The sequence below is a fragment of the Rhipicephalus sanguineus genome, chromosome 4, assembly GCF_013339695.2.
Source record: "Rhipicephalus sanguineus isolate Rsan-2018 chromosome 4, BIME_Rsan_1.4, whole genome shotgun sequence".
Classification (NCBI taxonomy): Eukaryota; Metazoa; Arthropoda; class Arachnida; order Ixodida; family Ixodidae; genus Rhipicephalus; species Rhipicephalus sanguineus.
This window is the reverse complement of record NC_051179.1, coordinates 46,433,534-46,450,644: the sequence shown is the minus strand read 5'-3', so window position 1 is coordinate 46,450,644 and position 17,111 is coordinate 46,433,534. Positions and strand designations below refer to the sequence as shown.

Genomic DNA, 17,111 nt, shown 5'->3' with positions numbered 1-17,111 from the left:
CCCGTATCCGCCCGCGCAGGTGTTGCTTTCTGTTTCTCGCATACCACCGCCGAGCACGGATTGCCGGACTTTGCGATAACGGCGGAGAAGATCGCGAGCACGACTGGGCCGCTTTGTATATAAATCCGTGCCGCTCCGCGTCTGACAGGTCTCGGCGTTCAACGCTTTCTCGCATCACACCGCCAGCCATGTCGTTCAAGTCCAAGGCGGCCTCGCTATGCCAGCGGTTCGTCCGTCCGGGCCTGACGCTGAAAAACGCTCACCGGAGAGGCTTCTACTCGTACTGCAACGAACCTTTTCAGCCACTGAAGCGCGATCCGAAGTGGGTGAAGGCCGAGGAAGCAGTCTCCGCGATCAAGTCTGGTAAGGATCTCATGAGAAACGAGCGGAGATGTGCCGGGGAAAAAAAATGATCTTCAGTGTGGACACGCCTTTCACTTTCCGCGTGTTCCCTTTTTCAGCGCACGTTTTGTTTGTCCGTTTAGCTTCTCTCTTTTCAAAGCGGACGTCGAGCATAATTGACCTACGACTTCCTGCCTTCGCCATAGATCACCGGTGATGTTGCGGCTCTGAGCCCACGTCGCAGTTGCGTTGATCGATGAGCGTTGCGACGTTTACTGCCGAATGCATTTACGTTAACGCGAAACTGGCAAACGAGCTTAACGACGTCGCATATCTTTTCTTCGAGCTACGACGTCCGCCTACGGCACATATGCGGCGCGCGCGTAGTCGTTTCTGTTTTTTTTTTTGTTTTTTCCCCCGAAAACGGTACTTTTTCAATTAACTACAGTCAACTGTAACAAAATTCAGCGCAAGAGAGATTATTGAGAAAGCGTGGCAGGCTGCTTCCTTAGAAAGAAATATCTCTTCTTAACGCAGTTGTACGGCCACAAATGCGTGTATTTATTCGTATGTGACCTTGACGTCGTTTTTCTTTTTTTTTTTTCGTTCTTCCTCTACGTTTCCAGTTACGGAGTTTCGTATTTCCTGGGTTAGCTTCGAAGATCTGCGGGCGGCGCCCGCGCATGTGGCGCGCACTTTCTATTTTCGGCATGAAAGGTAAAGAAAATCGACCTTGAAGCGTCGTGTACAAAATGGAGGGATACTTCGACTTGCCGCGCTTGAACAAACACGGCACTTCCCTCGTAAAAAAAAGCGTCCGCTCGTTGACCTCGTACACGTTAACGGCACGTGCGGCGTGCTTACGCTTTCACCCGTTACAGAAGAAAGAAAACGGTATGGCCACAAACGGGAATAAAAAATAAAAAGGGACACGAATCAAGGCGTGCTTGGCGGTTCTTTCTATTGCATTATTTATGAAGTCATCGCCCGTGCTCCCACACGTTGAGGCGGCAGTTGCAATTTCTTGTTCAACCAGTTTCCCCTTATCGTTTGCAACGAGGTGTAGCAGAGCACGCAAGTGATGGAAGGATTCTAATTGGCTGGTCAGCCAAAACTAAATGTATGTATGACATTTAGCTCTTTGTATGTCGAAAGTCAACTGTGGTCCTTGTCTTAAAATAAAAGCACAGCGCAAAAAAAAAAGAAAAAACACTGGACAAGATGACAGGACGGCTGCTGATTCTATAGGGTGATCCTTCTCATTTAATCACTCTGAAAATGCTTAGGAACCAGATACAAGCGCTGCCCGGTCGCAATTTTCCATTGCACAGGAACTGTGTCTGTTCTTTTACTGCAGTTTTGAACTATGTGACTTTGACAATGATGCTTCTAATTAGTGTTCTTACTCCCCAGCAGTGCGGGTGACAGCAAAAGTTTGTTACTAATGACATTGCATTCTGCACAATGCAGTTTGTATCTAGATAAGTGTGATTGGGACTGCTTGTCAAGTTGACTTGGAAAAAGTGCTAAGTTCTGTCTCTATTTCTATTCTTTCTTTAACTACGTGACAACCCAAGCAATTTAAGCGAGAAAGTACTTGCACAATGCTGGCTTCCATGAGGGCAATTGTAAGGCAGAGAAAACGAGAACTGCCGTTATCTTCGGTTGTGATAGTTCCGGGAGAAGGGGTACATCTCGCCTTAGTGCACTGATACGACTGGAGTCCAGAGCTGATAGAAGAGGTCGCTTGTGCCTTTGGGACTTGTTTTGGTCACATGACGGCGTGGCCAGTTATCTTCACAAGCTAGCATGCAAACAAGTGCTCGCTCGCTTTGAGAGCGAAAGGAAGGTTGGAGCCACTTCTCAATGAATGCAAGCCTCTTGAGAGATAGCGCCTCGGCTGTAGTGGTGCTTCTTTCTTCCGCATTCTCCGTTTTTTTTTTCTATGCATGTGTGCGTGTTTAACAACTCTTATTTTTTTTGTCCACTTATGTCGTCCACACAGTTGCTTGCTTTTACTGCTAATGCGCAGAACTTTGAAACGTAGTTACCACATGCTTCAGTTTTGTACATGCGAAGTTGTCCATGAATACTGTTAGATAATGTGAGTGTACCTCCTTACATTTTGCGATATGTGTGCTCATGTCCGTGTTTTATCTCCTGAAGCACGCTTTGTGTCGAAGGCTGCAATGAAAATGTGTGCAGCTATGCATACAATACAAGTGTGTGCACATGCTCTATCGCCTTAAGCTCTTGCCAAGGAAAAAAGAATGGTTTTACCGGATGCTGTCACAGGAAGTAATTACCTACAATGTCGCCCACATGCCTGTCACTGAGTGGATGTGACATTCCACAGTAGAGCAAGAGAGTGCATTTGACACCTGATTGCAGTTACATCCCGATAAGGACAGGTGCAAAAAGCCTATGCTCAGAAACTTCAATACGTGTTAAAGAATCCTGGGTGGTTGATATACGTACAGTATGAGCACAACCAATATGGTTTGTTTCATTGTCCAGTTGCTGCTACAAGGTGATTGCATGATGGAAGCCTATCGTTGTAATCATAAGGCAGCATAGTGTCAACATGGTATTTTGGTCATTGCTAAATATATGTGAAGTTATCTCATTATAATCGGTGGAAAAGGCTCAACAGCAAAATAAAGTTTGTAAATGTCAACTTCTAGTCAATCTGTCTTGTGGGTGTCATATGTGTTGAAACTTCATGCCAAGCTATCTTCCTTTTCACTGGTGTTCTGCATAATTTAGAATAATTACGTGTATATTATCATACACAACAAGAAACGAGAAATGTGTGGTAGGATAGGCAAGAAAAATATTCAGCTGAAGGGAAAATAATTGTAGAAGGCGCTACATAGAGTGAAATTGTTGTCACTGTGCACCTCTAAAGGACATTGCGCAATTAGCAGTATGAACATGTGGCCAAAAAAGTGTCCACGTTTGTCATGAAACATTGCGGCAGCACGGCAGGCCCAAACCAGCTGTGACCTAATATCCAGCCATCCAAAGCACCTGGCATTTTATTGTGCAGTTTATCTGAAACACATGGACTTGCGACACGCAAGTTTTTTAACCTACGCAGGGCTGGTTCTTTCATTAGCACAAGCTTACTGCAAAACGTATGAAAGAGTAAAAAGATGGAAAAAAACAAAAAATAATCCCACAGCTGCCTGAAAATTTTCCCAACCAGCTTCCGACAAGCTCGGTTCAGATCAACTATGTTCTAAAGGCCAGGCAATTGTTCTCCATTAAAGAATGATCACGTTTTATTTGAGAGTGAATGAAAACCAAGTCCGCCCATGTTTGAACAGTTTCTCGGAAGAAAGGAGGTACCCGAAATGAGCGTGAATTCTCCGAAATGCATGACTTTGTCAAAGCTCCTTTTCATTCATTTAATTAAAGAAAAAAAAAACAACCTTGGTCTTGATTTTCTGTGCTAATCTGTATGCTTCTCTCTGAGGGAGTGTAAACAATTTTGGATATTTAAAATTTCACTAGCGGGCATATTTGTCATTCTTATAATTATAGTTGACTTGTGTAAATGCAGTTTCATTAATGATGAAGGTTTAATCTGAATTATTAAGAGTCTGAAGCGTTCAGCTTCACAAATTGTCCTGAGACAAATTTGTGAATTATTCTGCAAGCAAAATGGACATGCCATACAACATCACGCAAAGTATACGAAGGAAATCGCTGAGGGGGTAGGGAAAGTCTCGGTACAATATTATCTCTCTTATCAAAGCCACGATTGTGCTAAACAGGTTGCAGATAGACAGTGGAGCCAGCCAGTGCATGTAACACGATCGTAAATATCTTGACAATTTCTGTACTATTTCCTACCATCAAGCGTTTTTAGCCACATTACTGCACAGCAAGCAGCCAGTAAGTCCAAATTAATCAAAAGCCTTGTTTTAATGATGTTTAAAAAGAATTGTTGGAAAACTAATCAATGAGCGAACCAAAATTATGAACTTTGCTTAACTAGATCTGTAGTGTTCTGTATTTGAATAGCCTCAAGTCTGGTGGACGTATTTTTCTGTATTCATTTCTTTTTTTTTCTTCGTCTCCCTTGAAGAGAAAGAGGCTATGCATAGACACTATGGTTTGATGGAAATGAAATATTTGACTGTTCTAGACAGATGATCTCGCTCTGGAATATGTTATTAATGCATGGTATTAGGTCCCGAGTGTGCAGCATTATGTGGCTAGGAAGACAGTCATTTGGTGGGCCCTCTTTAACGAAGAGCACTCTTCAGCTTTCTTGTGTCAGCATCCTCTAGCAGCGTGGATTACTCTGTGACCCATCAGAGATATGTAATATCGCTCTGGCAAAAGATACGGTGAGAGATAACGTGAAAAGCTCGAGAGGGTTTCTAAAGGACAATGTGAGAACCGATAACACTCGTATCACGGCTGCTTCTCTGTCCTGTCCTGGATCAGCACTCCTCTGCGCTCTACACTCCGTGCTCTTGTGCAAAGGAATACGAGCGATCACAGCTGTGGAATGCAGCTGCTGAAGTGTTCAAGCTGGCTATGTGTCCACAGGCTGGGTTTCCTGGAACGGAAAACCCTCCTGAACACCGTCAAACTGTAGATTGACACGTGGTTTGGAAGGATGGTGCGAAGAAGGCACATAAAAGCTAAGGCAAATTCAATACATTTTCAGAGAGCATAGAAAGGCCTTGTTTTAAAAGTGAAGGTTCAGAGGAGTGTCCATATGAAATTTTACATTTGAAGTGCGAGCAAATCCGTCGTTAACGACTAGCGAGAAGGGGGCATTTTTAATGCTGAAACTTCGTAGCAGTCTGTAGTGTCATACGTTCCCACACCAATTAGCCTGAATTAAGCCATTCTGCAGTTCTTTCAGGAGGGCGGGAAGGCGGGGAAACTCATGTTTTGTGGTTTGACTATGTTTGCTCTTGGGGGGGGCATAGGAGGGGCAGGCGAAAATATTAGGGGGGCTCCAGCCCCTCCGTGCCCCCCGCTGGCGTCGCCCCTGCCATTCTGTGCATTCCACTTCTAGTCATGAGGTTAGGGGTTTGATTTGCAGGTGCTATGACCGCATACTGACAGAGGCAAATTTAATAGGTACATATTATAAATCGCCAGGTGGTTTAAGTTAATCAGAAGCTGCTCATTGCTGCATCGGTCATAACACATGTATTGCTTTGGGATGTTAAGCTCCACAATTCACTCAAACCATTCTACATTTTAACGACAATTACTTGAATAAACAGTAACAATGTAAACCCAAGCTTCATGTAAACAAAGCATCATTGAAGAGCCATAAATTATGAATGTTATGTGCTCACAATTGCAAAGGTGTCAGCTACGTATTTTTGTTGCAAAAGCAAACTTTATCCGGCTTGCACTTTGTACAGATGGCAGGAAGCTGGCTTCCGTTTTGTTCGTGATAGCTCTGTTTGCGTGCACCTAAAGGGTTTTCTTCTGCACTGTTCGAAAAAAAAAAATAATAATGATCTTCCATTTGTATGTGTTGTGCAACAATGTAAATCAACACTATGACAAATCATTACAGATCTATATTTGTGAAGTTATTGCAAACAACCTTTTGCTCTCAAGCTGCACATGTGGTGTCTGCCGCGTAAGCGGAAGCTTCTAAATAATTTACAAGCACTAAATCTTTTGCTACAACAGAATGTACATAAAATGCGATATGACACAAGTGTAAGTTCTTCATGGGACCAATTAGTTCCAGGCTCTGGGAGATTTATGGAATTGTAAAAGTCATTCACAAGTGTTTAACTGTGATGAAAGTGCCCATGCAGCATGGGCAAAGTAACGTACTGAGAGGTAAACAAAGATTAGGAAATCAAATAACCTGTAAATATCAATGTGCTTTGTGCCTGTCTCATTTCATAAACTTCCTCTGGATACTGAAATATCATAGTGCATTAGTTGGTCAAGCAACTATCACCTGCCTTTAAGGCCAGGTAGTCATTATTGAGAACGTTCTGTTCATTGTTCCGTTTTGCAGGATAGAAGTACGTATAATAGCAGTTTCACAGGACCACTTTTCATTGTGATCAGGGCCAATATAAATTGGATTTCTTGATCATGATCAACAGTGGTTCGCTGCTACATGGTCTGAACTAATCCGTAGCAAATGTGGCCCAGATGTCAGCAAAATTGTGGATGTGGGAGCCAGGCCTGCAATCGTCTTGATCCCAGTCATTCATGATCACGATTAAAAGTGGGCATGTAGCAGCACTCGATGCTGATTAAGCCTAGTCGAGATTGGCCCTGATTGCATTCGAAAGTGCCCGAAAGGGCACCGGTATAAGTTGCAGAACTAGAACACGTACTTTTGCTTTTTTCTTATTTTATTGCAATAAGGCTTGCCCTAAAGGCATAATAACACTTCGTGCATATGTGTATTAGACTGTGTGCTGTAAGGCCTGTGCTGTGTATGAATTGAAGCAGTGTCTTGTGGAATCCGTTATCATGTGTCCAGCAGTCATAGCTGGTCATGGCACTGTAGCAAAGGTGAGCTTGCAGTAGGAGATGGAAACATTCCGATATTAAGTCTTGTCATGTCCGTACTTAGGTGGTGTGCATCTGCTTTCATCACTTAGACAGAGTAGTATGCCACTTGTAGCACTTTCTGTGATATCTGCACTATTCCGACACTTGAAATTTATTTAGGATTGTACTTAATTTTTTCACACACAGCTGCTTGAAATCATGCTTTAGAGTTATGCAGGTAATTAAAAAAATATATTCCTCTTTGTGTTCTTAAAGTTTTTGGCTGCAACTTAGAGGACTAAAGTGTTGTATGTGTCATCTAATCTTCTTGCCTCATCATCAGCTGACTCTCATCTTGTTCTGGTTGGCCACAGGCGATACGGTGTTCATCCATGGAGCGGCGGCCACTCCCCGAGGCCTCATACCCGCCATGGTGGAACACGGAAAGAAGTCCGGTCTCAAGAACGTCACCGTCTGCCACATTCACACTGAGGGTGCTGCGGAATACAACCAGCCAGACTGCCAGGGTGAGTTGGCACTCTTATGGTTGTGTGAAGTGGAATGGTTGTTCACCCGTTGTGGTGCCTTTGGCTGTAGTTGCCTTGCTAAGCGCGAGGGTGTGGGCTTGATTCCCAGCCTTAGTGGCTGCATTTCTGTGGGGCAATCTGCGGCAACACCACCCGTGTACTTAGATTTAGGTGTATGTTAAACGCCAGATGGACTGAAGTAATTTGGAGTGCCCAACTACGATGTGCCTCATAATCATATCATGGCTCTGGTTTGTAAAACTTTAGGATATTTACTTTTTAAACAACAGCGTTCACTGCCTTCAGTATTGACTTTACGATTAGCATGTGATGCTTTAGTTGTGTTGGAACTTTGTCAGGCTTCAGCAAAATTTTTATGGTCGGGAGAACATGAACTAGACTAGGTATACTAAAGAACAGTGATTTGGGCGAGTTGGTTAATGTGCATTTTTGAAGAGTTTGCAGCGCTCGTGTGCATCCTTCTTTGCCTTCCATTCTTCACTGTGTTGCCTTTTCTTCAGCACTTAGTGCTTGTGTTGCAAACTCTTTAAAAATAGGTATACTAAATTTGTTAGTAATGTGGATTGCGCAAAAATGCAGACTAGAAGGCCTTGCAACAGTCACTACGTGATCAGATGTTTTCATCATTTCATTTTGCATTCCATATTCATATAGTTATGCTTGTTTGCTTTCGTCAGTTTCTGTTTCGGTGCTTTTACAAATTCTGGGAAAATCACACCACATAGTTACAGATTGGAAGCAACTATTTGTTATATAGAAATGCTTATTGATGATTCGTTTTCATAAGCAGGATGCAATTAACTAGCCCTGCCTGGGAAAAAGGGAATTTTGATATTGTATTCTGCTCAGTGCTATTTGATCAATTAACAAGCACTTTTGTAAAAGAAACTTAATTAAGAAGGATTTATTACGCGACATGAAGCTGGAGAAAGTAAACTACATAGTGGCTTAATAATAGCCCACTTGCTTCTATTCATTCATGTGTCATGGTGGTGACATTCTGGTGAGGGTAGAATGCAAAGATACCTTAGATTTCCATGTACGCGTTAGGAGCCACAGCGGTCGATATAAGATGGCACCCTCCACTACAACACCCCTCATATTCCAGGTGTACATTCTGGATGCAATATCCCGTCAGTTTTACACTTGTCCTAGTGAAAATATAGCGACAAAACTTTTGCGAAATTGGTCCTACATGAAATCGAACAAACTTTTTCTTTTTGATTAAGTGTTTTGCATTGTGGCAGAACAATCCTCTCACATTTGAAAGTCACAGAGTTGTAGAATTTCATCAAGAAACAAAATAACCATAAGCGCAAAAAAAAAGGGAGACAATTTTTACAGCCCTCCGTTTCCGATTGCCGTTACCAGTGAAAGTGATTCTCGTGCAGTGTAGCTCGGTTGTAAACAGTCCAAAGTTAACCGGTGTTTGCGAATCGCTTCTTTGTGCATTGCACAGAGAACAGCTGCTAAACAACCTGCGCGCGTCAGAGGGTTGTGAAACCCCCTCCCTCCCCATCAGTGTCTGTCTGTGTCTTGGGAGTCTAGTGACGCAAGTGTTTGCCGGCAGACATGCCAGCCCGATTTGCTGAAATGGAACGCCACCCCACTGGGTGAGAAGAAATGAATGATGGCAGAACCACAGGAACACTCAAAGCTCAACAAACACACAAACAAACAGAAAGACGAATGAAATAAGTGGCTGTGCTAAACATAGCACCAGGTGGAGCTAGGACAGGGCCACACACTGCATTTAAGAAAGGTAAAAGTACAGGATTAAAAAAAAAGAAAAAAAAACAAACAGGAAGTGGGTATGGAGGAAAGCCACGTTGGAGGCAGGCCAGGTTGCAGTGGATGTACTTGCGTCAGTTGGCGTTGTGAAATTGTTGTGCACTCGTGCATTTTTTAACAGCATGGCATTTGTGCGCTGAGTCTTTGCTTTGTGTTTTTATACAAATGTTTCGTGAAGAATCTGGCTGCGACATTGATTCGTAAAACGCTTGAAACAATGAACGGAATGGTATTTGCATTTCTTCTTTCAGCGTATGTCAGAGTTTGGAAAATATATGACAATGTATAGCGTGTATATTGTCTAACAATGTGTACTAACCGGCAATTACATCCCCTATTGACTTCAAGCATGCACCCTTATACTGCCGAGAAACATTTTATATTTGCTCAGTTAGAGGGTAGTCGTATCTGTGTTAATGTGTGAATGTTCAACTATAATGATGTTTTTCACTGGTTGAGTGAAGAGTACTATTAAAGCATAGAATGCCGGAAGTCAGCGACTCACATAAAGTGCAGAAAAAAAGGGGGGATAGTGCACTACTCGCTCTGTTGTGAATTTGACAGTGTTGTGCTAGAGGAAGCAGCTGGCTGTGGCTCAGGTATTTCTGTGAAGGGGACTGATGGATTATGTAGCAGTGGGAATTCAGCATGTTTATGAACAGGAACACTGTATTCATGCGCCTGTTGTTCTAAGCAGGCAGACGCACAAGTGTTCGACTTGTGTGATCACACTTTTTTTGCGTGTGTGTAAAAATTGAAGGGATGTTACTGCAGAATCACTGCCCTCACACTAAAATTCTGGTCTCGTGACGTGCAATATATTACATTTGTTAAAGCGTTTCTTTGCCCGACATGACGCCTGTATAGGGAATTTTTCTGAAGTTTCAAGCAGTGGCATTCCTCTGTGGTAGAATACTTTACTGCCATGCAGAATGCCTGGGTTCGATTCCAGCTCAAATCTCAGAGACAACGATGCACCACCTGTCGGTACCATGAAAAAGTGCCGTGCCAACTTGCACGCCGCAGCCCTGCCGATGCAGACACCTTTCCCTCTAGCCACTATATAGCCGGCAACTTGTAGGGCTTGTTTTGCACTGAAATATTCTTTTACAGTCCACTTTTCATATATGTGTAGGTATAGTAGACCCTCTACTTCTATTTTTCGCTGAAAACTGCAAATTGTTGGGTGACCCGGTCATGGCTCCTTTAAGTTCGGTCTCTAGAACCTTGGCATCAAATTGTAAATTTCACGCATTTATAGACAGTTGATCATAATGTGTGTCACAAAGGGTTAATAAAAGCAGAGACAGACAGCATAGAAACAATTACCGCAAAGTCTACTCGGTTCCTCGCTGCGCAGGCATCTTCCGGAGCATGTCGTTCTTCGTCGGGGCCAACTGCCGGGAGGCCATCAATGCTGGCCGGGCTGACTTCGTGCCCATCTTTCTTAGCGAAATTCCCCAAGTGTTCCACCGTGGCGTGCTTCCAGTCGATGTCGCCATGGTGCAAGTGACGCCGCCAGACATCCACGGCTACTGCAGCTTGGGCACCAGTGTCGACTGTGCACGGGCAGCGCTCACCCATGCCAAGTACATAATTGGTACGTAAGCAACTATGGCTGGTAGGCATGTCCATTATGTGGTATTTTTGTTTTCTTTGACAATGTAGTGCCAACCACCTTGTAAGCATAACTATTTGTAGTAATCCCACAAGCACGAGAATGTAAAGGACGGGGTGAGGGAAAGGAGCCATAAACTTAATGGGGTACTGACATGAAAAGTATTATTCGCTTTTTTGCATCAAATGAAAGGCCAAGTCCTGAAAAGCCTAGAAAATATACAGTGGCAAGTGTGAGTGCACCCTGAAAAAGTAATTACAGTATGTTAGTAAAAGCTAGTTTCGGTTCCTACTGTACCCCAACGCCTCAACACTGTACGAGCTTTTTATTACGCGACTGTGCAAGATGCAACGTCTCCATGGCCGCTTGGCTATGTGGCTCCATTGGTGGTGTACAAGCAACCATTTTCAATGTTTGGTACCTGACGTCATAACTAGCCATACTGGTGCGCGAGGTCAGCAGAATTGACACTGCAGCCTGACACCATGATAGTGTTGATGTCAGTGGGTGCACCGTGCGAATATTGACTTTAATGTCAAAATAAAATGTCTTATCAGCATTTACTGAGCTTCACACTTGTGCACAGCCGTCCCTGTATATGGGAGATTTGTATGGCAGAGTAAACTCACCTTCGAAAATTCATGTCAGTGCCCCTTTAACATGCTCTTCTCCAGTCACATGCAGGGAACAGTAGCACTTGCAACACACATATTTACGCCACACCTTGCTGCTGCTTTTCTTCAGTGCTTGCACACTTGTTAGGGTGCAGTCTCAACCAGTAAACCTTGTCTCTGCTTCTTCACCCTCTTTACAAATTTTTAGGTTAATGAATACAAGTGTTTGGAGATGCGAACTCGATTGTACCCACTTCGTGTATTGTACGCCTGGCAGTTTGTGGCCCCCAATGCTTGGGGCATCACATCCTAGACATCCGTATTCTTTCCTGTGTTGCGTGTTTGAGATTGACGAATATCTAATGATACATTATAAACTCGTTATTCCATTTTTGCCCGTTTTTAATGGGCGTTGCTCATTGCCTGATGCGTAGGCTGGCCTTTCTGAGACTTCACTCCTTGTATCGTCTCTTTGCCACCTTGCAGGGCAGGTGAACGAGCACATGCCGCGCACCTGGGGTGACGGAAACATCCACATCTCGCATTTCGACGCCCTCGTGAAGCACGACGCCAAGCTGCCCGAACACAAGCCAGCCAATTTGACCGATGTGGAGAAGCAGATCGGCAAGAACATTGCCGACAACCTGGTCGAAAACGGCGCTACGCTGCAGCTCGGTGAGTGGATGCAGCCTTGTGACAGACTGTTAAAGGGAACACTTGTGTGCTGGACATGTCCGGATTTCACTCTTTTACCAAAGCATAGCAACTGTGGGGGAGCACGTGCGCCCATTTCCTTTCCTTAAGGCTGGCGCGATCGCGAACTGACGGCGGGAGCCGGGGGACCACTAGGAGAGGAGCACCGTCGCCCTTTCCGGACAACCCCTTCTTTCCCGCCACTCCGCGCGCCAATCCTCGCTTCCCGGCTCGCGGGAAAGGGAACTTGCCCTGCGAGAGAATCAACCCTCGCGGTGGGGAGGGACACGGGAGGTGAACAAAACTGCCGACGAGGCAGAGAGACGGTCTCTCGTGCCCTGCTGACCTGCGAAGTAACACCTCACCGCCCCGAGACCCGCCAGCCGATCATCGACCGAAGGTGTAAGCGTTACCCTTTGTTTTCTACGAGAGCGGACTGTCCCTCTACGCGACCTTTACGCGTTATTGCTAGCGTAGCAATAAAGTGTTGTTTGTTATTCTAGCCTGTTGCCTTATTCGCCCGAACCCGTCGTAGCTGCGATGACGCGCGCTACGGGAAGGGGACGTTGACACGGTACGACTATTTGCGGCTGGGACCGGAGCTAGGCTTCTGCACCAGCCGTGCGTAGAGCGGACCCCCTCACAACATAGGCTTGCGTAAGACCACTGATGATTGACAGTCCAGACTCATTTTGACAGACTTGTGCACTGCACAACCAATGTTTCAAGATCCACTTGCAATCAGGGGGCCAGCAGTATGAAAGTTGCTCGTTAGAGTGTTCCCTTTTAAAAGTGGACCATACTGTACATACTGGAGGAAACTCTGGTGCTAGCATTTGTGGGCACTGCGGGCGAGGTAATTCAGCCAGCACGAAAATGATGGTCAGTGTACAAAGGTGTACCTTAACTTCTGTCTCTGTGGCTTCACTCGGCATTGCAATTGCAAATTCGACCAATTTCGAGGACATGTTAGGAAGTATTTTGCCTTCTGTGTTTACAGTTTCTTATAATCGGCACTCTGCCTACAGGTTGTTGCACATCTTGCCCTATTGTTTTCAGTGCCAGTTGTGTCGAGACCGAGAGTAACCCTACGGATCAAAAAAGTTGGTGCTTTTTTGTTTTATTTTTGTTATAATGTTTTCAAAACCCAACCTTCCACATGCCAGGTATCGGGTCAATTCCGGACGCTGTGTTGAGCTGCCTAAAGGGCCACAAGGACTTGGGAATCCACTCGGAGATGTTCAGTGACGGTGTGGTCGACCTGGTGGAAGAGGGCTGCATCACCAACAACAAGAAGGTCATTGAGAAGGGCAAGATCGTGGGCAGCTTCTGCATTGGAACCCAGAAGCTGTTCGACTTCATGAACTGCAATGCTGGGCTTGGTTAGTGTAGCATATCTTGTCTTTTGATATGTCCGCCCACCCCCCCTCTATATTGTTGTTTTACTTTTCAAAGCGGCCCAAACATGCTAGCCTCTTGCTACAATTGTGCTAAATCTCTGAATTCTAAGCAAGCTTGCCCTTTGTCGGTGGTAGAGATTCCTTCACTCGAATTATTCTGTGCAATAACGAATGATGCCTAACTAGCCATGTCCAGAATTAGCTAACTGTGCCGTCAAGAGATGTTGCTGCGGTGGCCCAGCAGTTACGGTGCTCGGCTGATTACCCGAAAGTAACGGGTTTGATCGCGATTGCAGTGGTCGCATCTCGATGGAGGCAAAATGCAAGAAGGCAGTGTATTGAGCAGAACCCCATTTGGTTGAAATTATCCAGATCCTCTGCTATGGCGTCTCTCGTAGCCCGAGTCGCCTTTGAGACATTCGGCCCCATTAACCAACCAAACAACCATCAAGAGATGACAAGCCTCATTCCTACATGCAGCATATCTGGCATCGTCATATGATGATTATAATCTCTTTCCCTGTGCAAAGTAGTACTACGTCAGCTAAACTCCGATATCGGTGCTAGACAGCTGTGGCGCTGTCCTCATCATACTTACGCCACCGGTGGAGCATGCATTAAACGCATGCGTGCGAAAATGCTCGTGGTTTCCCTCAAGCATTTATGTAGTGCTTGCTTCCAGTACATTGACAAGATTCTTTGTTTTGAAAAACAAAGACAGCAAGTCATTCAGGTCTTTGATGTGTCCATCTGTGCAAACAAATTCTTATCTGCAGTGATGCTGGACGTTTCCTACGTCAACAACCCTCAAATCATCTGCCAGAACCCCAAGGTCACTGCCATCAACTCCTGCATCGAAGTTGACATCACTGGCCAGGTCGTGTCGGATTCTATTGGCACAAGAATTTACTCAGGTAAGCATTTTAGAGGAATGGTAAACTTGAGCATCTGCAGTTGAACTGAGACTTCTGAGCAGACATTCTAGCAGGAGTCCTTTGACACCACACAAGTGCTAAGAAAATGTGCACATGAAAGACAAATTTTTGAGGCAGTCTGGAGACTGATAACTGTGCAAGCACACCTGCTACATCTTTAACAGAAAAAGAAATATGGTATCTCTACAAGCCGTCTGTGATACTCGTACGTAGTCATGCCCATCGTTTTTGTTTCACATGTATGATGCAGTTCTTAGATATTTGCTTCAATTGTGTTCCCAAAGTGGAAAGTTCGCCTATATCCCCCCTTTAAACTGTTGTCTTTCTTGCGCTAGAAAACATGAATCTTAACAGAACGGAACTCATTACCCTTACAGCTCATACAGAATTGTCAACTCCACAATAAAAAGTTTTAAAGTGGGCTGCTCTGTTATGATCGGCGAGCTACATTCTGGTTGTGTCGTGCATTTTATTTTGCCAACAATACACTCAAGCATGCCAATTTTGTACCTGCCAAATCTGTGCTGCCTTAGGTTAGCACGATCAGTTTTTAATAATTTTTGAAGGTACTGCCAAATGTCCACATTTCATCACATCATTTTTCAAAAAGACTTTTGAGATTTTCAATTTATGCAATTCACTTTTCTTGGAAAAAGATATTGTAGTCAAGGTACAGACATTATCAAAAGTTTGCAGGATCCAAGACAAAGCAGAACATTTCCACAGCCTAGAATTCAGGTTCACAACTTGCAGCAGTATGTGCACACAGCATAGTCTTTTTGTGGCTTTACCAATGAGTGTCAACTACTGCTCAAATATTGCTGAGAACTATATATACAGGATGTATCAACTGTACACATGGCTTGAAATGCGAAAATTTAGGGCTGTGTAATGCACATGCTTTTTTGTTTCCAGGGTCTACAGTTCTGTGTCATTTCAGCAAAATTTTGACTGGAACACTCACATGAGAGCCAACATTACGTTTTGTGGCAAGATTTGCAGCGACATGATGTGGTTCTCATGAGCAATTACTCATAGTAGTCATTATACAAAAAAATAAATAATAAGTTGCATTTAAATCCAGGAGTACAGGCACATATACAGGCACAGAGTCAAGATAGCTGACCAACGCTTTCTCATCTGTCAAGCTTGCCTCTCTAGATCTTCATAATTCTTTACCTTTCTAAAAAGACATTTTTGCTTGTTTGATCCTATGGCCAATAAATTCTTGGTGCTATTGTCTAGAAACAAGGACAGCGATGTGCATTCACATATAAATTTCTAAAAAATCTCAAAATCTCGCAGGTTTCGGTGGGCAGCTGGACTTCCTGCGAGGAGCGGCCATCTGCCAAGATGGAAAGGGCAAGCCCATTCTGGCCATGCCTTCCGTGTCCGCCAAGGGAGTCAGCAAGATCTGCACCTACATCAAGCAGGGTGCGGGTGTCGTCACAACTCGCGGACACGTTCACTACATCGTTACGGAACATGGGATTGCCTCGCTCTTCGGAAAGAGCATCCGCCAGCGGGCTCATGCCCTCATCAACATAGCGCACCCCGACCACAGGGAAACGCTGGAGAAGGAAGCCTTTGAAAGGCTCAAGTGCATGCCATCTCCGTAGAGCTTTTGTTCACCCTGTTTGGTAGAGGCACCCGTACTTCATTTTTTTACAGCATCGTTCCGTGTTTTGAGATTTTTCGGTTCGCATTCGGCCGCAGGCAGCATTCGTAGGATATGTCTAAGAAGGGGGAATCTGTGTATAGGTTTTCTTCTTTTTTTAGTGCATAGCATGTTTAACTTGACAACATTCTCTGCACGGTTAGAAAAAGCCCATTCAGTGGGGGCTGTGGCTCACGAATAGTTTTTTTTAACGCGTTTATCATTACAGGCATTGCACTGCACCAAATGAGCATTGTTAAGGGCAGTTGGCTTCGTCAAACGATCAGGCTGCTTGCAACACTGCCATTTCCAGTCAAGAGAGAGAAAGCTGGATGGAGCTGTTTCACAGTTTGGCTAGAAGATCCCGACGACAATGTGCTCTCATAGGCCACCGAACCACTCGACGGAACTATCCGTTTGAGACGGCCGCAGAAATGTATTGTTCTTTTGCGCGTTTGTCATTGCTAGCGAGTCATACGAGTTTGCCGTATTGTTAGCGACACTGCATTTCACCAGTCTTCCAAGCTGCATGAACCGTCTCCATCAAGCTAATTGACCAGAGGCTCGTGATACTTGATGAAGTATCGAAGCGCAGCATGCTCTTTCCTCTCCTCCCCCAGACTTGCTTATGTATAGTTCATGCCTCCTTTCTCAAGTCCTACAGTCATCACACGCCTGGTGCAGCTCTAGCACCACAAGCAACGTAAACATTGTGTCGCATTAGGTGCAAGACCGCACCGTTTCAATCTCGGAAGAAAGCGCTTCAAGCGCAACGCTTTCTCCTTTTATTCGGAGGACAAGTTTTTTGCTTCCTTCTCAGACCTGTGTATACGACGAGTCGGGAAAAAGTGAAAAAGTATATTCTGTTAATGAATGAAATAAAACGGCAATATTTTCCACCAGACTGACTCGGATCTTTTTTTCTTTTTAAGGGGAAGAAGTAATGAATATTTATTGTCTGCAATACACAAGTTTTACACAAACTCTTTTCCAGGTGCCCAAGTAGATA

The 17,111-nt window shown here is 44.4% G+C and overlaps 1 protein-coding gene across 1 annotated transcript; it reads left to right on the top strand.

Annotated features, from left to right (window-relative positions):
- Positions 1–6: 6 nt before the first annotated feature.
- On the top strand, positions 7–17,006 carry LOC119389894 (4-hydroxybutyrate coenzyme A transferase). Its single transcript, XM_037657311.2, has 7 exons — positions 7–363; positions 7,221–7,373; positions 10,546–10,785; positions 11,904–12,092; positions 13,277–13,492; positions 14,287–14,424; positions 15,751–17,006. Exons 1-7 carry the CDS (start codon positions 189–191, stop codon positions 16,062–16,064), a joined length of 1,425 nt encoding a protein of 474 aa, XP_037513239.1. The 5' UTR covers positions 7–188; the 3' UTR covers positions 16,065–17,006.
- Positions 17,007–17,111: the final 105 nt, after the last annotated feature.